The sequence below is a fragment of the Eucalyptus grandis genome, chromosome 10, assembly GCF_016545825.1.
Source record: "Eucalyptus grandis isolate ANBG69807.140 chromosome 10, ASM1654582v1, whole genome shotgun sequence".
NCBI classification, from domain to species: domain Eukaryota; kingdom Viridiplantae; phylum Streptophyta; class Magnoliopsida; order Myrtales; family Myrtaceae; genus Eucalyptus; species Eucalyptus grandis.
In genome coordinates this window covers 28,096,993-28,116,227 of record NC_052621.1, presented here as the reverse complement: position 1 = coordinate 28,116,227, position 19,235 = coordinate 28,096,993, and the positions used below count along the sequence as shown (strand labels likewise).

Sequence of the window (19,235 nt, the reverse complement as noted above, 5' to 3'; positions counted from 1 at the left end):
GGTGCAGAGTAAGCTCGATAACTTTACACTTTTTCATTGGCTGAAATGAAGTCAAAAAAGCGAAATACACAAAAAGTGCGTATTGAAGTGACACCCGATGCCAAAAAGTGGGGGTGTTAATTACATGATCCATAGACCATTACGTCAATTTATTTTATCCCTTTTCGGGGTAACGTGACTTTAGGGGAATTTTCAATAGAGTGGTGGGGCCTACGTAGAGGTCGTTATACCGTAACCCAAATAAAAAAACAATTAAATAAGAAAACAATCCGCGTGATTATTTTATTAAAATAAAGACATTATGATTTCAGACAACGTAATCCGTAAAGTTTTATTTTATTTAATATGATCTCAAACTTTATTTCAATATATAATATGACCTTGATTTTTTTAATTTGTTTAATTTAATTTATTAATTTTTTATATATATATTCAACTTAATTCATAAATTATACAGAAATATTCAACGTTGTCTTTCTAATGCTGAGTTAAAATTTAAGAACTGTATTAAATAAATTAAAAAAATTATGAATCATATCATATTATGGGCCAAAGTCTAGGTATATTTGTATCATTTTTTCTTTTATTTTTATGTCTCTTTTTGGCTAGGAGATTGAAGCAAGAACAGCTCATTTAAAAGACAGGGGAGGGTGTTGGGTGTGGGATTTTTTTTATCTGTGCTTAGAAGGGAATTAGGTCGGAGAGAGAGAGAGAGAGGCCAAAAAGCGACAATCATTTGCGAGCTGTACGCTAAGGTTGGGGGGGGAAGAAAAGGGGAGCAATCGAGTGAATCGGAGTGATGGACGTGACGAGGGCGTTAGGTAAGTGAGGATCCCCCGGGCTGGAAATCCTTTTCTGGTGCGTCGCCCATTGTCTCTTTTGTAATCATTTTGCTCTCGGTTTGACATGTAGTCCCAAATCATTCGAAGGCGACAGGGACCGGGGCCGGGAGTGACGCTTGCGCGACGAGGATCTTATGTGAGCACGATTATTTTTTGTTGGCTGTTTTTTTTTTTTCAAATTCTTGGCGCGAAGTTTTAGTTTTTTTGGGCCGACGAGAATGCGCATCATGCGTGGTCTTCTCTTCCTTCCTCTTTGGTGTTTTGCCGGCTGGGGAGGTCGATCATGAGGGGTTTGATTTCTTACTCCCGCTTGATTGCGGAGTGGTTGGTTAGGGTGGGCGCATGGGGAAGAAATGATTACTGGGGATGATTATTGCGGAGAACATGGAGAGGTTGGTTTTGGTGATAATCTTGGTTTGCCTTGGGTTAAACCCAAATACACTGTAAATATGACCTTTTTTCTGTCGACTCGAATGTCATAATTATTTTTAATCACTTTAGTTCCATGTAACTTTTTAATCGATTAGTTAAGTGCCATAACACTTGTAATACGTAAGTGAGCATCTCATCAAAGTTATAACATTTGTGGAATTTGATTTTCAGTAGAAGTGACCACTTGCCTATACCCGACATATCGTTAGGTCAAGCCGGAGCACGATTAGTTTTTGGCCAGTGATTTATTATCTTTGTTTTGAATGGAAAAGGTTTAGAGAAGTTAAACTAGTTAATTTTCAAATGTTAAAAGCAGCAATGAACAGTTAAATTGCGGAGAATTATGGAATACAAATCGAAGTACAAGTACATATCTCTAATATTTGAAAGAAAAAAAAAGTGACACATATTGGTGCCCTGGTAACGGCTATACTAAACTTACGCTAGAGAACGCATCCCTCGCCATGGTCCGGACGATACAGGGTCGCGGTTGTCCCCTTGTCCAGGCGAGGCATAATTGTCGTGAAAACCAATCATGCGTTACCACAGTCATTTCTAAAATTTTGTCGCGGACAAGCTGCATGTACTGTCTTTCAGGATCCGCTGGCTAGTCCTGATCGTGGGCTCCGATGATGTCATAGATGTCGGTGGGGTACGCAAGCCACGAATCACGGTGGCCCTCCTCTTCCGCCATTTCGGAAATTCACGAGCCAATGATTGCCCACTGGGCAAGTTTCGGGTCACTGGATTAGTGGCCCAAACGTGATTGAATTTTGGGACCCCTGGCTCGGCCCGGCCCAGGCCCAAGATGGGACACGGCCCGCCGATGGGCCGTGCTGTGCCCGGACTGGCACGATCACTTGGCCTGTCGGCCCGGTCCTAATAAGGTCTCACTCAGCCGAAATTAGCCAGTACTCACTCGAACGTGAGAAAATGGGAAGGTCGACTCAAATTAGAAGTTATCTCAATCACTCAGTTATTGAATTCTTTAGCTAAGACAAGCAAAAGTTTTCGATGAAAAAGAGCTTATTGATGGACCGGTCGAGGCACCGGGGATGAGATCGGGGAAATCTTGCCGAGCCCTTGTTTAGTTGGGTGTGGATGTGTGGAGCGGAGATTAAAATGGGGTCAGTGGTTCAACACCAAACTACAAACTGCCTCGATCTTGGCAGAGCCAGGACCAAGACCATTTGTCTGTTGGGTATATGACCATGATAAGGTTCCAATTTCAAATAACGTATCGTCTCGGTACCAAGAAATGAAACTGAATTTTTCTAATAATTGTATCTATATCAGCACTGGAGCACATGCATGAGTACTAAGATTCTAGAGACATGACAAGCAGTGTTTACTGCTTATTTATTCATGAAAAAGCCAGATTCATACTTTAAATTGGCTAGAAATTTCACTCTCCCTTTTGGCCTGATTCCTATTGCCACCTAATTGTGAATTCTATCAGGATTTAGAGAAGGCCTAAGCCATATCAGGTTTCATATGCCAGAGACCTGTCTTCCTCCTCCTTTATCGTGGCGATCATGGATGCGACCTGTGTCATGCTCGGCCTGGCCTCCGGCAAGCGGTTGACGCATTTGATGGCCACCTGGAGTAAGTTCACCATCCGCTCCTCGCTCACTCCTTCCAAGATCAGGGACTTATCGAACACTTCCACGGTCCACTCCTCCTGGACGACGGACAGGACCCACTTGGGCAAGTCGAACCCTTTGTCATGGACCATCTTCCCGGTCAGTAGCTCAAGGAGGATCACACCAAAGCCATACGCGTCCGAGCCGAAGGCTCTCGGCATGCTTGGATTGGATCTATGGTCGGGTTCGAACGCGGGGGTGATCAATGATGGAGTCAGGTCTTGGTGATCGTACAGCACCATTAGACCATACTCACTGATGCAGGGCTCCATGTCCTTAGTCAGCAAGATGTTGGAGGATTTCAGGTTGCCATGAGCAATTTCGACATCACGGAGTTCTCGATGCATGGTAGCGAGACCCTTGGCAATGCTGGCTGCGAAGTTGAGCCTGCTGCCCCACTCGAATGCTCTTCCCATCTGGGTTCCTGAAATTTACAAGCAGACGATCAGATTTAGCCAAGGATGTTAATTAAATTACCACCCAATTCCTAAGAGGCACTGCAAATAACCAAGATCCCATTCTGTGCTTAAATTTTCTACGACAAACTTTTGTCGCGGCTATTGTTCAGCTAAATTGTTTGGATACGATTATCACCATGTGGATCTCCGCAGCTCGCTATCCTGGAATATAGACAGGAGAGTATCTGCGTATTTTCATTGAACCATGCTGTTTCTCTATTCACATTGACACACAGCATTACAGAGAGAGAGAGAGAGAGAGAGAGAGAGATCAGGATACCATGAAGGAGCCTGAACAGGCTTCCGTTTTGCTGAAATTCATAGACCAGAAGCTTCTCTTGCTGGGAGGAGTAGAAGGCGGCGGCCGGGAGCACGTTCGGATGCTTTACTTGGTCTATCCTCTGCATCCTCTTCTTGAAGTCCTCGCCTGAGATCGCCCAATCCTTGATCCTCTTCACGGCATACATTGCCCCGTTTTCGCATATGACCTTATAGAGGCTCCCGTGCCTTCCTCTCCCGAGCAGCTCGGCCGGAGCCCGGAGTAGCTCTTCAAACATGAGCCCATTCACGGTCGGCCTCGTGACGACCACGAGGGAAGACGAGACCACTCCACTCTCGACTGAGGTAGCCGAGACTTCTGGTCTATTCAGTGTAGCACTAGTTTTGTGTTCACTTGATGGAACGGTAGCCTTGTTCCCGCTTCCGTCGATCGATAATGCGCTGTTTTCTGAGTCGACCTTGCCTGTCTTCTTCATCTTTTTCTTGCAGAGCTTGAAGCCGACTGCGCCCACGAGAAGTGAACCCAGTAGTGCATAGCCCGAGTACATAAGTACCTGCTCGCCAGAGACGCCTTTCCTCTTATCTTGTGGACAGTTATTCGGGAGCGGATATCCGCACAGGAACGGATTGCCGATAAAGCTGCTCGAATTGAAATAACCTTGGACATCCGGGATTTGGCCGCTGAAGTTGTTGTAGGAGACATTGAATTCGTCGAAATTGTAGAAGTCGAATGCGGGAATCTTCCCGCTTAGCTGATTGTCCTGAGCCAGGAAAATCTGGAGCCCCGAAATCCTGGACAAATTCGGCAAGTTGCCAGAAAAGTTATTGTACGAAACATTAAGAACTTTGAGATTATCCAACGTAGCTAGCGAGTCGGGAAGTTCCCCCTCGAACTTGTTCCCGCCGATCTGCAAGTGAGTGAGCTGCCTGCAAATCGAGATCTGCGCTGGCACTCCGCCGCCGAGGTTGTTCCCATTGAGAACGAGGCGAGCAAGAGAGCTCGCGATGGCGGGCATATTGCAGAGAGAACCCATGTCGAGGCTCCCTGAAAGATTGAACCCTTCAAGACGCAACTTCGTCACGGAAGCATTCTGCGCATCGCAAGCTATACCGTTCCAGCCGTCGACGCAGGGGTCGGACTCTTGTTTCCAGCCGATGGCTGCAACGACCCCGTGATTCGAGAGGTTTCCTAGGAAGCTGATCAGCGAGCTCCTGACCTCCGCCTCGATCACCGCACCCGTCGAGCCTAGTAGGCAAAAGAAAGGCACCATCAACGCCCAGACGAGCAGAGTTCGCTTCATTTTTGGACAATAAAACTTCGCCGACTCTGGAGTTCTGAGTCGATAGATCTAAATACGCCAATGTCTCGGGGCCGGTAACGCTCGTTGCGAATTGGGAGAAGATTCCAATGCTCGTGTTAATTGCCAGTATCAATTAGGCGCATAAATTATTTCTGATTCCACAACGTAAGATTTGTATTCTTGCGAATTCCGCTTCTCGACGTGAGAGTTGACGAGGAAGACAGAGGAAGGGGCCATTTGGCTTCTTCAACAAGAGGCCGGCCTAGCCTCTAGAAACGGTTTGACAGTGAAATGCCACTTCCTCTGCACAAGAAAGTCTCATCTTCATCCAGACCTGCCGATTCCAGTGTAGGCACGTGGCCCTTCCGAGTTCACGTACATTGGCGCGACTGCTTCGATGGACGGTCGAGTGATAAAGGACAGAACCTCGAAACAGAGTGTCCTCTCGATTCGATTCATAGCTGATCTGACCACCTGGGGCCATGCCACATGGAAGTACATCGAATTCGTTAGCCTCGGCGTGCATAGTCTAGCAGATCCCTAATGTGGACCGAGTCTAGAGTTTGTGAGGTCATAACTTCATGAGTCTCGTGAAGTATGCTTAATAGGCATCTCGAGACATTCGTAAACAAGATCCGTGACATTAAGGAACGAAAGAGTTCACCGACCCTTGATGAAATGACGCCTCGATGCGATGCCAACTTCAAGATCTCTATCAACAAGACACGGACAGGTGAAGGAAAAACCAAGAGAAAAGCCACGGTGCGCGGACGGTCGTACACGGACAGACCACCTTCATTTGCACGAGACAAAACGGCACAACGCCACTGGAAAACAGGAATCTAACGGAGAGTTCAACTAAAAGTACCGAGGTGGGAAAGCGAGAGATCTTTATTTTACGCAAGACAGAAAGTCGAGGTCAATTCGCTCTCGGCGATTGGGGTTAGAGGTGGTGGTTCGCAGATTTCTGGCCGCAGTAATAAGCAGTGCCGACCATGAGAGCGACGGTGACGCCTTGAGCAATGACCCGAGCCCTCATTAGCTTCTGCCCTAGGTGCGAGTCCCCTTGCTGGAAACTCATCAGCCCCGCCACCAGCACTCCCGCCGTCACGAACGCCCCTGCGTGGCAGATCGATCGTGAATGGCGAACAGCGTTTATAACAGACAGACCATGATGTTCAACAACGCACAAAAGGAGCCATGCATGTTGAAGATGGGGTCGTTACCGATGGGAACGAGGGGGTTTTGGGCACGCCGTCTTCGGTCGAAGAGCTTCTGATCGACTTCCGAATCGGATGTACCTTGCATATCTTCCTCTGCAACGGCGATCTGGTGGACTACACCCGCCTCTCCCGCTGAGCGTCTTGACTGCCGTTAAAGTTTCTCGACGAAACTCCGGTGGAGAAGTTCGTGGGTGTCCGAAGCGGCGGCGGTTATCTGCATTAGACGGGCTATTTACTGCCCTCCGACACCGTTCCTGTCCTTTTTCCCGGGGAGTGGCTTGGTATGTCGGGACTCTCGACAGTTCATTGCGTGTTGTCTTGGGATGATGCCACGTTTCGAAACACCCACCAGACGCCTAAGATGCATGGACATCTCTCTCTTCGCAATCGCAAGGACCTTTCTTTTTACAGAAATAACCATTTCTGCAACCGCCATCCGCCGCTCACCCTTGACGACCATCACCATTCCCATTCGCAACCCAATTAACTCGCGCCGCCGCCGCCGCCGCCGCCGCCACCACCACCGAACTACCATCACCGTCAATACACCGCCGCACCACTGAGCCATAATGTTCATGGTCACATGCCCTCCACCACCGCAGCCCGCTTCCATTTTAGGTCTTGGCTTCAAGTTTGAGGTCGTGTAAAATGGGCCGGTGCTAGGGAGTAGAAGGCCGCGACCGCGTGGTGATTTTATCGTTGGCTTATAAACAATAAAATCATTTAATGTGTTTTGTCTTAATTAAAAGCGGTTATTCTTAGTAAATGTTCATCATACCATCTTTATTGAACAACGTTTGTCATGTCTAACTGATGATTAAAATTGTTCCATGATAATTTTAACTCCAACTCTATAGTGAACATACGTATCATAATCAACTAATTAAATTAAACAAAAGAAACGCATTTTAGTGCGGGTTATAGAAAATTTAAGAAAGTGCGACGAGCATATAATTCATAATGATATGCATTATGTATATATTTTAAAGGACAAGATAAAAAAAGAAGGAAGTGTAGTGGTCTTTATTTTTGAATAACTGATCAATGAAATAGTGTTCTTAAGTGAATAAGTTTTTATTTTCCGTTTGCTCAAAAGTAAAAGAAAATTAATTTTACAAACATGATCTTTGGTCGTACTAAAAATATCAATATCAAAACATTGGTTTAGCAATATGTTATCATTAGATCAAGTCAATATATCAAAATATACCTCAAAAACACTGCATGAGAGCTCTCATTGTCGGATCCTCTCTTATGTTGACCAAGAAATGGCTCACGATGGAATGAAATTGTTTATATAAATCAATGTGATTCTAGCGTCCAAATATCGTTATAGAAACATCCTTGACAAATAAATTCATTACAAAAAATCTTTTTTTTTATAGAGATTTTATCCATTGTCCTTTTGACTCTTATCAATACAATTATGACTATGGCGATCAAAATTTGCATGAAATTGTATTTATCTCCTTCTTTACTAAAAGATAGCGTGTATAAAAAGATAGAGTTGCTTTCAATTAATTTATACAGCATAAGAGGAGTCCAATTTTCTCATGTCAATTTTAAAGCAATATAACTAAATGTAAATATAACAAAAAGAAAAACCCCAAACCATTCCCCAGACTTTTTTTTTTTTTGGTAAAGTTCGCCAAACTTTTGTTTATGTTACTAAAAATCATAAATTTGCCTACTCTAACGTTAACAGCCAAACCTTTTTTTGACATAAAAAATACAGAAGCTACGTTATACTCTGGCACGCATAAAATTTGTTTTTTATGTGATGCAAGAAAAAGGTGGAGGTACCCACGTCACAATGAGCAAGTCTTGAGATTTTTGGTGGTATTTATCCTAATAATCTTAGAAATATTAACATTAATTTTACTTAGATAACAATAAGATTACTTTTTTTTTTTTTTTTTTTTCAAAAGATTCCGGACGCAATCCACTTGGGTTGGCTTTTTGGTCTCCGAGAGCAACCCCTCTTGCTGTGTGTGTGTCTCTCTCTCTTCCTCCGTCCGAATCAATCTTATAATCCTCGCTCGCTCGCTCGCTCGCTCGCATCTCTCCGCCATTTCCAGAGTCTCCATCGCCGCCCCTCTCTCTCTCTCTCTCTCCTCGCCGCGCCTGTCCCCGTCTCCGCCGTGCTCAGAGCGAGCTCGCCATTCGCGAGATCTCGCCGCCGCCCGCAAGAGGAAAACCTCCGCCGGCCGGAAATGCCCCGCGCCTAGGGTTTTCTCCGATTCCGCCGATTCCCCCCCGCCGTCCGAGGAGCCTCCTCCGATTTCGGCCTCCGCATTTCGGAGCGGGCCCCTCAGGGATCGATCGATCGATCGAGCGAGCATCGGGGGTGGGCGAGAACGCGATGTCGCAGGGGTACGCAATCGAGCTCTACTTCGACCCGGCGCTGGAGAACCAGGTGCTCAAGGCCTGGAACGTCCTGGCCCGCCGCCAAATCAGCACCCAGCTCATCGAGATCGAGGCCCGGCCCCACATCACCCTCCTCTCCTCCCCCTCCCTCGAGCCCCTCAAGCTCGAGGGCGTCGTCCGGGCCTTCGCCGCCCGGCAGGAGCCCGTCCCGCTCTCCTTCTTCGCCGTCGGCAGCTTCCCCGTCGACAACAACGTCCTCTTCCTCGCCCCCAAGGCCAACATGGCCCTCCTCCAGCTGCACTCCCAGCTGTGCGACGCCATGCGGAAGGAGGGCGTCGACGTCGGGGAGGAGTTCCGCCCCGAGTCGTGGACCCCGTACTGCACCGTCGCGCAGGACGTGCCGAAGACGCGCATGGCCGAGGGCTTCTGCGTGTTGCGGGACCTGAAGTTGCCGGTCACCGGGTATGGGGTGGACATCGGGTTGGTGGAGTTCCCGCCTGTTAGGGAGGTGTTCTCTTATGTGCTAGGTAACCCTGTAGAAGGATGAGATTTTGAGGATACTCTGTGATCAGTTGATATGAAGATTTAATCCGCGTGTTCCGATGGGAACACGGTGCAATTTATTTCTTATTGGGTTTCGAACTCATATTGATGGTGGTACTTAGAGAATCGCCCTCTCTGCAATTTTCATGCTTTTGAAGGTTGGTGGCAGCAGCCGAGCGCATATAAGTAGCCATGTTTTGTGATTAGAGATTTGTTTGCTTGTGCTGAAGCTGTCAATGTGACTACATTAGGTAATTTGTACAGGCAAATACTCTCAATAAATTCTTGTGTTCTAACTAATATCATTTAGTGCTTCCCCAATCGGCGGTCATGTGCCTCTTACGCGAATCCACAGAATCTTGGGACAACCTTTACTATATAAATACCTTGTGCAGGTTGACCGTGTGGGTCTATCTAACATATCGTCTCCTGTTAGGTGCTCGCAATATGATCCCAAACTGGGTAAAAGCCGCTAACACCATGAATGTAACTTTTGCGAGAAATTTGTTCTGTCTGAGCAGTTGTTTTGGTGGCCCTTTTAGTACGCGATTGACCTAAGACGTTTCTGGCCCTTGATCCAAGGTATCATGCTGACTTAAGCTATTCTGGACGCGCCAATCTTAATATTATAACACGCATTTAATAATTCTTTTGCATTCCATATTTCCCACCATCACTCACCTGCGTGACTTTTACCTTTATATCGTGACGATAAAGTCTCAGGTTGTGTATCTGTAGTTGTTCAGCGATGATATTCAATTCCGTCCTTCCATTGCTTTGAGCACACTGACTGTTTGGTTTACAATCTTTGAAGGTTCTTTACCTTGGCTGTGGGCCTCTTGTTCAATTGAGTGCATCTTTGTTCCTGAATTGTGGTTTCTAGTGCTTTTGCTTCCACTGTATTTCATCTGGTATTTAGGTCGAAATGCTGTATTGCACAATTGAGTTAGCTTCCACTTTCTCGCTTTTAGTTGGTGGATATTGTCTGAAGCTGGTTGCAAATTGGTCATACTCATATAGTGGTTCTTGACAAGCAATTTCATCAAAGTCATGGATTAATATGGCCCTTGGCACGACTTGCACCTTTAATTAGACTTATTGCCTATATGCTGGGTCTTGAATCCTCTGTTCATGGTGGGAACTTGGAATGCTCTGTTCTTTTCATGGACATTTAGATTTCTATATACAGGTCTCTGTGTCGTAAATTCTCTTCATATAGATGAGAAATTTCCTTTTGTCAGGATTTGACTGTTAGCTCTATGTTCTCTAGTGGGCACGCTATGCTGGCAGGTCCTACTCCTTTATGACAAATCTTGTGTAATTTTGGCTTGGAGTTGAAACTGTGTTTTGCACAAGCATGTCTAGCTGTCATATGCTTTTCTTTTTGACTAGTATGAGGACTAGTTTAAAGAATCTTTGGGCCTAGCATCAAACTAGCCACTTGATGAGATGGCATCCAACAAGTGGTCTGCTGCTTTCTATCTGTCATCATTGCATGCCTATCATGGGCTAATTGTGTCCTTTTATGGAGAGCCACATTCTTATGGAAGAAAAAAGGAAAACCGAATGTCCCTTGAAACAATTTGTTTGCCATTTTCTTCGCCAGTCTTTAGGCTTTTGCTTAACACTTCTACCTGCATAAATATGGATTTCACTTTTCGTATCCATTGCGTCACCTGGTCCTTTTACTCTTGGTGAATTTTGTAATTGCCTGTCATGGCCAACTTCCAACTGCACCTCTGAAAGCCTTCATCTGTTAAATCAGTGGTATTCTTGAGGAGCTTTATTGAGCATGATGCACGCAGTCCTGACATCTGGGAGTTTTATTGTCTTCAATTGTTACTTCTCATAGTCAAATCACTATCTCGATGAAATGACCTGGTTCTTTAGCACCATCTGCTGCTATATACTCTTGTTCCTAAAATGGAGTTTGAGAAAGTTCTCAACGACATTACAGTTTTGCGATCGCGACACATGCTGTTGCAACTGTTATGGACCATATTGATATGATTTAAACTTTAAATCGAGCTTGCTGAATTTGTGCCATTAGAAAGTGTGGATGCATTGCATTTCTGCCATCTGCCTGAGTTGTGCTTGATGTCTATCTGTTCTGCAGTATGGTTTCCTGCAAAGCATACTGAAAGCACATTTTATGTTCAGTATACTTTGTCAGGAAGATTTCGAGATATGAGAAGCCATACCAACACTGAAATCATGGTTAGAGTTTGTGTATAGGTTGTATGCTCTCTGATATCTTGTGATGGCTCATCACATGCAAATTCCCTTTACTTCTGCGTCTAGACTGAGAACGATTTGATGCTGTCGTCTTCAATTTTTCTTTCTACTTAAGATATGGATGCCCCATTCTCACTCGGTAGCTGCAATGGATACTTCTTATCTGAGCAGGGCGTGTGCTTAAGTCCAAGTTCGTGATTTTTTTTCTTTTTCCTGGACAAGATGGAGTAAAAATGGGGTAGCTTGCTTGAAGTTTAGCATGTGAAAAACTATGATTGAGCTTGAATGAATGTGGGTGGATGTGCAGGGATTGAATGGGTGTACAGTCCTAGACAGAAAGGGTTTGGAATTTTGATAAAGATCAAAGCTATGGTGAACTTTTATGAATGGCAATATCAGTGTCGGTGAAAAGATTTCTTTATGCTGATACGACTTTTGCCATATTCTAAATTAGGATATGTCTTGTAATCATGCTATGATAGGATGGCAGTGCGAACGTGTCCGACTTTGTAAGTGATGAATAGACGCTCCCGCTTGAGGTTCAAAATATGATTGTGCTTGTGTTTTGTGTTGATTATGTTGGATGGGAATGCTTCCAGAGAGTTTAGGATGAACATGTTATTGGCTATCATAAGCTATCTAATCGGGGATGTGTAAAGGGGCTGATGGGCTGGAGACATGGACCACTATGTGCTACACAGAAAATTTCCATAATTGGGCCGGCAGCAAATGGCATTTTGGCCCATCTCCACTCTCAGTACAATTGCCTTCGAACGATCAACTAGGTCCGGCAATTCGTGGTTCCCGGTCATGCATGTGTCTCGTGCCTTAACTAAGAATGGAGGAGTGTCAATGTCGATCCATGTCTCGATAAATCTGTGTCGTGTTCGAGTCATATTTCCGCCACCCTGGGAAGAACCATTTTTGGTGCAATTATTTGCTTATTGCTTGGTGAATCCGTCTCTACCTTTTTTCACTCTCTCATCTAGCTGCTATAGTTGGAAAACTAGCAAAGTTCGGGGAGGGATCATGCACCACATGTCCTCAAAATTTTTAACTTTCTTAAATTTGTTACTTTCTTATTTGTCTATTATTTAACTAGATCTCTGATTATGACCCAAAAGAAACAAATAGATCTCTGATTTTCATTTTCACCAGGGGTCCTTCTATTACAAAGGTCAATGGATTTGTTAACGATAATATCAATACAACTGAGTTATTAAATACCAGGCCTATACCATATGCAACTCTCGAGAACATTTTATTATGACTTTTAGTAAAAATGCTTATTTGGAAAACGTTTTGATTTTCAAAGTAACAATTACACATAACACGAAATGAACAATGAATTGAAAACCACAAACTCTTTTTAAATAGGTATTTAACCAGTGCCTTAAAAACATTCGTTATTAAAAAGAATTTCAAAAATGAGGAAAAAAAATGGAGACAAGTGAAACAAGGAGAGAGAAGGTGTTAAGGAGGTAAGGATGACACTTGAGAACAAATGATATGGAGACCAGGATAAGTATATAATCTTCTTTCTCTATTTGTGTAAACTTGATGGGTTATGAGGGTCTCTTTGTGCACAATTATAAAAAAAAAATGGGAAAATTTCAAATAAGGATCCGAAGTGTCATTATTTTCTCAAATAAGGGATTAAAATGTCCATAGTCTCAAAGAATGCTTGAACTCACTATTTGTGTATTTAATATTTCTTTGATTTTTTTTTAAAAATTGAAAAGGTTGGTGAGAGAGGGTGGCGACCTTTGCCTAGATCTCGGGAAAGGGTCATTGCCCAAAGATCTAGTAAGGGTCGTGGCTCTCACCTAGGCATTGATGAGCTCTTCGCCCCAATGGCCATGGGACGGCGGCCACAGTGGGAGGAGCCCTCCCACCTACATTTTTTTTACTTTTTTAAAAAGTTTTTAAAAAATATAATTTAACTTAAATTTAACTCATGTTTTAATAAAAATATTATTAGTTGGCCGGAATATTTTGTTAGCCAACGATTAGTACTTCAAGTCTTTTTTTGATATTGATATACTTTATTTGGAATAAAATTCACTTCAAGTTCTTATTTGAGAAAATAAAAACACTCGAAACCCTTATTTGAAATTTTCTAAAATAAAAGAACCTTACACATGGCTGCGTTGGTTCAGGCATACCCATGGGTTGTTGGGCGAGTCTCTTCTAAGGTATAGTGAGTACTGTGCTCCCGAAGGTGAGCTAGGCCAGATTCCCGACATCACAAAAAAAAAAGAATAATAATTTTAAATTTCTGAAGTTTATAATGCATTAATGTGTAATACCATGAATGGACCTAGACTGAGAACCAGGGAAGAAGAGTAAATTTCCTACAAGTATGTATCCCCCAGTGGGCGAACAACTCCCATTCAAACCCTTCAGGGATAGCCTTTTAGTAGAAAACCACTCAGCCTTTTAGTTCAGAGCTTAGAGACACTCAAAGATGCCAGGATGGAAACGTTTCTAACCTACCCAAGCTGCATTTCTTGGAGGATCCTACCAGGCTGGAGAAGAAGAGGAGTTTAGAAAGCCATAGAAAGAGTTTTCATAAAACACTCACTTTACTTTAAGGGACTTTGCCTAACACAATACACCCTCCTTGCCTTATATAGACAATAAGAGGTCACAAAGCAACAAACAAGGACTAAGCTCATGGGTCCAGACACAAACAAAGACGTCGAAAATTTTTGGGAGGGAATTATTCGCACACTATGAACAATAATTGTACTGTGAACAGTACTTTCCCTAGCCTAGTGCTACTGGTAAAAGTGAACAGTGACTTACTACAATGAAAATGTATGGACTCAATGGTCTCGTCCGTCACGAGCATTGTAGTCATAGTCGAAGTCATCCAAGCTGTGTACTGTTGCTAGGCAATGTTTATCGTATTTTTGCTCAAGTGCTTCAAGGTCTTCTGGTGAGAGAATCTAGTTGAGCTGTCTTGATGAGGATGCTTCTACGTGAGCCTAGTGAGATGCTTCTTCTCGAGCCCAATCTGTATTGTCACGTACTGCAGTGTCGGCAGGAATGCTTGGCTGAGGCCAATTGGTTGGCTGTGCATAAAAAGATGTGTTCATGCTTTGAGATGAGGACGAAGGTCATAGATCGTAGGGATCCTGGGAAAGATAACCTCCAAAGCGTGCATAGGGGTCTTGAGTGGATTGGACAATGTCATATGCTTCTATTATTTCATGATCTTGGGATGATTCTGCTTGTTTGCATTGTCTGAGTGCTTCCTTAGCTTCTGATGCTAGATCATAATCGTCCCATTTGGCAAGTACATTGTAATTCCATACATCTTCAGGAATGGTTTTGTTCTCCTAGCACAGGATTCTCTAGAGTTCTCGGTACTGGTGTTCACAAGATCTAATAGATCCTGGATAAGATTTGTGAATCCGAGCTTCTCGGCTGTCCAAGTGAGGATGTGGTTCCTATTTCCTGTGGGGCATTAATGATGTGGCCATTATTTGTGAAAAAATACCATGGTCGTTAGAAGAACAAGATGGTATGAACTTCAGGATTTGGTGTTATGGTTCTCAGTTCTTTTTCCAAGAGGTATTTCCAATGGGTAGGGGGATAGAACCAATTGAGAAAGTTTAAGAGATTTTTATCACATTTTCTTTCAACATTACCTCTACCGAGTAAGAATATCCTTGTGAGATTGGTAATGAATCTTCTGGTTGGAATTTCAATAGCTATTAAGTACTTATTGGTTAAGTACCATAATAACATTTTGAGCTGATCAGGAAAATCATCTTCCTTCCAGATAAAATGATGTATGAATGGATAATATGAATTTAATCCAAAAAGATAAAGAATCGAACCTCCATTGAATCTGAACAGATCTGTGTGGTATTGCCACATAAGGTTCTCTAGGTTCTCAGCGAGGCTATCATTCTAGATTTGCTGAATAATTTCCTGGGGATATTTCCAACTTGGCAAATCTTTGATCTTCTCAATCTTGTATTTCACGCCATGATTGAGCATATGGAAAGCAGGCCTCTTGATGTACATGTTAATTTCGGGCTGGTGCTTTTGGCCTTGACAAAAAGTCAGCAAGCACATTCTTCTTTTCAAGAATATGTTTAGTTTCAAAAGAGTATTTCGAAAACCATTCAGCCCATCGAAGTAGTTGGGAATTTGGAATTTGTTTCTGTTTAAACTTGGTCATCTGAGGGAAAGATGCCATGTCTAATTCTACCAGGAAGTGATGGCCGATGAGATGAAAATCAAACTTTTTGATTCTATTTTTTACTGCTAAGATTTCTTTGAAAGTGGAATAGTAATGCATTTCAGCTTGAGAAAACTTTCCACTTTTGTGAGCACAAATGTGTCTCTTACCATCAATTTCTTCAAATAGGATGGCTGCCTAGTATTCATCACTGACGTTAGTTTGGAGAATTCTTTTTCCCGTTGATGGTATTTTCAATGGTGGGAGATTCTGCATAATCTCCTTAAGCTCAACGATTGCTTTGGTCTGAGTTTTTCCCCAAGATAGGGGATTCTTCTTCAGCATAGATTGCAAAGGAATCAGGAGTTTTGCAATATTTGGGACAAAATCTCTAAGATAATTGATTATCCCAAGAAATTATTAAACTTGTTTTGTGGTGAAGTTATCTTTAGGAAACTTCAATAATTCTTGAGTAATATGTGGCCCTGGGTAGTATGTCCCTTTGTTAAGGTGTATACCAAGGAATTTGATTTCTATCTGGGCAATATTCATCTTTCTTTGAGAAAGCATAATGCTATGCTTTTTCATAATTTCTACAAACTGCTCAAGGAGTTGACAGTGTGTCTACTCGTCAAGACTGTAGAGTAGAATGTCGTCAATATATACGGCTGTACTTGACAAGATTGGTTGGAAAATATGACACATGACCTTTTGGAAAAGGGATGGTGCTACTTTTAGGCCAAAAGGAAAAACTTTCCACTGGAAGTGCTGGTTCGGGATACAGAATTCTGTTTTGGATCTGTCTTCAGGATGGATGCTCAATTGCCAAAATCCGGTTTTGAGGTTGAATTTGGAATAGATATAGGCCTTGGTTAGACCAGTAAAGAGAGAGTCTCTGGATGGTAAATGGAATTTATCATCTTGGAGAAAAAGGTTGAGAGGTTGATAGTTGATTACCAGTCTCATTTTTCCCCTGTTTTGTTTGGCATGCTTATTGACATAAAAGGTTTCGCAAGCCCATTGAGAATTAGAGATTTCAATAATGCCTTGTTGCAATAGTTTTGAGCATTCCCTTTGAGCTAAAGCCAAATGTTCTGGCTTCATTCCCATGTGACTCACCTTGGTTGGATTTATATCTTCATTCTTCTTGAAAGAAAGGCAAACAAAGAACTCTGAATTTTCCCATAAAGGATGGGAACACTTTTGAGTAAATTCTGAATGGGATTCCGAACAAAATTCTAACAATTTTTGCATGATCGGATCTAATAGACTCATCTGAATGGAAAAGAGTCTCTTAATATTGACGAACTCGGAGAATTGGTCTTTATACCTAAGACATTTTCCATGAATGATACGGAGTTGAGAGATTTGAGTCATGATGTCCCACCCAATTATCAGGTCTTTATTGGGGAGACTTGATTAAAAAATCTTTGTGGTTATGGAACACTGAGGAAAGAACTGGACAGTTACTGGAGTGATCCTGACATTTGTGGAGAAAATGTCTCCCGAAGCAGAATTGAAATATCGGACATAAGGAGTCCAATATTCTTCAGGAAGAACTTTGGTATCCAGTATTGAACAATTTGCTTCGGTATCAATGAGAGCAATAACAGTGATAGATTTGGCAAACTTCAAAGTGAGGATTTTTATAGGAAAATGGGGACAGTAAATTTGGCTTGAAAATATATAAAGGCTTGGTTCTGAAAATGTGGGGGATATGTGAAAGATGTCTTCAGACTCTGAGTCTGACTCAGTCTTACTGAAAGTTTGGTAAGAGGGAATGACACAAAGAGTTTGTTCAGATGGCTCTTCATCAGCAGAGAATAATGATTCAATATCATCATTTTCAAGAGAAATACTTGTTTCATTCTCAATGTGATGAATTAGACGATTTTGACCTTTTATAGCTTGGGGATAATTTTTGGCAAAATGTCCTTTTTGATTGCAAATGAAGCAACAGTTTGATTTCTTATGGCTTGTGCGATCATTCCTTTTGTGTAAGTATCGCCATTTCTTCTTTTTCTAGAAGTTCTTGGGGCCATGTTTGGACTTCTTCATCCATAACTTTTTAAAATGTTTCTTCTTTTGAGAAAACTTTCCACAAGTACCATCACATGCTTGTTTTGAACATTTGATCTTTAACTACTAGCGAGAGCAAGCTATCTCGAGACTTTTGTCATCTGTGATGTAGGTATGAACCATCTGGCGTTTTAAGCACAGTTCTTCAAGGTATAAATGGATTTCTTGCTGTATTTCTCCCAAGGGAATATCTTGTATTCTCCTTTATCTTCCAAAGAAAAATCTTTCAACCATCTGGGATAATTCTTTAAGGATGGAAGTTAGGAGAACATGTTTTAGATTTGGATCAGCTCCAATTTGATAGAAAAGCTTAAGCATTATTCGATAATGCTTATCAAGATATTTCTTCTGGAGGGAGCAACATTTCCTTTCAAAAAATTCTCTTCTTTTCATTTCTATGAGGTCAGTGGGTTTTCCCACAAAGACATAATATAAGATGGTGATGGCATGGCCGAAATCAGGTGACATCAGAAAATGAATTTGATCTTGTTCTGAAACTGATTTCCACCAAAGTTTGATGCTTCTTGAGAACCTTGTAACAAAGTTGTAAAGGACATCATTCATATCATGGTTGGTGATGGACTGAGTATTCAATCAAGTATGAAATTCTTCAAGTCTTTTTGGCCATTGTGATAAGGAATATCATCAATGGTGAAAAACTGTTTTGATGCCATGGACACATGCCGTCCGGGATTGTCTGTTTGAACATTTTCTGGCTCAGAATAGTTTGATTCCATCTCATGATCTGGAGGATCGGCCATGAATATTGATGAAGTGTTTGGCTCAATAGGGAGGGAATCAATAGTAGGAATCGAGAAGGATGAAGAGGACGAAAGGGATATTGAATCTCAAAGATGCTAGGAGAAATTTGTTCATCTGGGAACGGAATTTGATTTTTTGGAATGGTAGGATTAGGCTGTTGGATAACAAGGTCAGGTTCATGAGTACCCAAATCCTTTAGAAAAGATTCTAATGGATTGGATAACATCATCTGATCTGGCCTTTCTTTTATAATAATCGAACTTGATTCTATAGGCATCTTTTCTTTTCCTTTGTCTTTTGCAACTTTTTGATACGATCTCGTAATTCTGCCATATTTGGTTCTTTTCTGAAAGAATCTTCTGGGATGGTAGAAAAAATGGACATTTGGGATGGTGAAGGCAAATACCCAGTTCTGACAGTAGTTGCGAAGGGATCGAAAAGTCTGAACCTTCATTCTTCAAGGAGTTGGATTTGCCTCTTGAGTTTTTCTATCTCTGGCTTCGGGCTCTCTAGATGATGATACCCTAGATGTTGTCCTGATTCTAAGACATTTAGCCTCTTCTGGAATTCAGAAATAATTTTCTTGGTGGTCTCATCATACTTGCGAAGATCTTGTTGCACATTTCCAATTTTGGAATCGATTGCTTTGAAAGCATTGTTTTGTGCTAACAGAGTCTCCGATTGCCAATTTAGAACAGTTTCAACAACATGAGTTCTTTTCCGTCTTCCATGTTCATCCACATCAGTAGGGGCAGCTATCTTAGGAACATGGTCATATCTGCCTTGTGGATTAATGAATTCCTCTGAAGCGAGAAACGAGAGTTTAGAACTTTCTCTGATAAGAGGGGGAAAGTTATCATCATGGTAACGGAGCCA

General features: G+C 42.4%; 3 protein-coding genes across 3 annotated transcripts; 1 reads left to right on the top strand and 2 right to left on the bottom strand.

Annotated features, from left to right (window-relative positions):
* Positions 1–2,598: 2,598 nt before the first annotated feature.
* LOC104423889 (probable inactive receptor kinase At2g26730) lies at positions 2,599–5,296 on the bottom strand. The gene is made up of 2 exons (XM_010036326.3): positions 3,656–5,296; positions 2,599–3,341 (listed from the first exon to the last, which is right to left on the bottom strand). The coding sequence occupies exons 1-2, from the start codon at positions 4,953–4,955 to the stop codon at positions 2,758–2,760; spliced, it is 1,884 nt and encodes a 627-aa protein (XP_010034628.2). The 5' UTR covers positions 4,956–5,296; the 3' UTR covers positions 2,599–2,757.
* Positions 5,297–5,785: 489 nt separating this feature from the next.
* LOC120289078 (RING-H2 finger protein ATL48-like) lies at positions 5,786–6,329 on the bottom strand. Its single transcript, XM_039303609.1, has 2 exons — positions 6,182–6,329; positions 5,786–6,074 (listed from the first exon to the last, which is right to left on the bottom strand). Exons 1-2 carry the CDS (start codon positions 6,261–6,263, stop codon positions 5,899–5,901), a joined length of 258 nt encoding a protein of 85 aa, XP_039159543.1. The 5' UTR covers positions 6,264–6,329; the 3' UTR covers positions 5,786–5,898.
* A 1,826-nt stretch (positions 6,330–8,155) lies between these two features.
* LOC104422592 lies at positions 8,156–9,393 on the top strand. The gene has a single exon (XM_010034960.3). The coding sequence runs from the start codon at positions 8,541–8,543 to the stop codon at positions 9,090–9,092; it is 552 nt and encodes a 183-aa protein (XP_010033262.1). The 5' UTR covers positions 8,156–8,540; the 3' UTR covers positions 9,093–9,393.
* The last annotated feature ends 9,842 nt before the right edge of the window (positions 9,394–19,235 follow it).

Coding starts and splice junctions, on each gene's coding strand:
- LOC104423889 (XM_010036326.3), bottom strand. CDS start 4,955: ATGAAGCGAACTCTGCTCGTCTGGGCGTTGATGGTGCCTTTCTTTTGC. Junction 3,342..3,655: donor CCTGTTCAGGCTCCTTCATG/GTATCCTGATCT, acceptor TGTAAATTTCAG/GAACCCAGATGGGAAGAGCA.
- LOC120289078 (XM_039303609.1), bottom strand. CDS start 6,263: ATGCAAGGTACATCCGATTCGGAAGTCGATCAGAAGCTCTTCGACCGA. Junction 6,075..6,181: donor AAACCCCCTCGTTCCCATCG/GTAACGACCCCA, acceptor TCTGCCACGCAG/GGGCGTTCGTGACGGCGGGA.
- LOC104422592 (XM_010034960.3), top strand. CDS start 8,541: ATGTCGCAGGGGTACGCAATCGAGCTCTACTTCGACCCGGCGCTGGAG.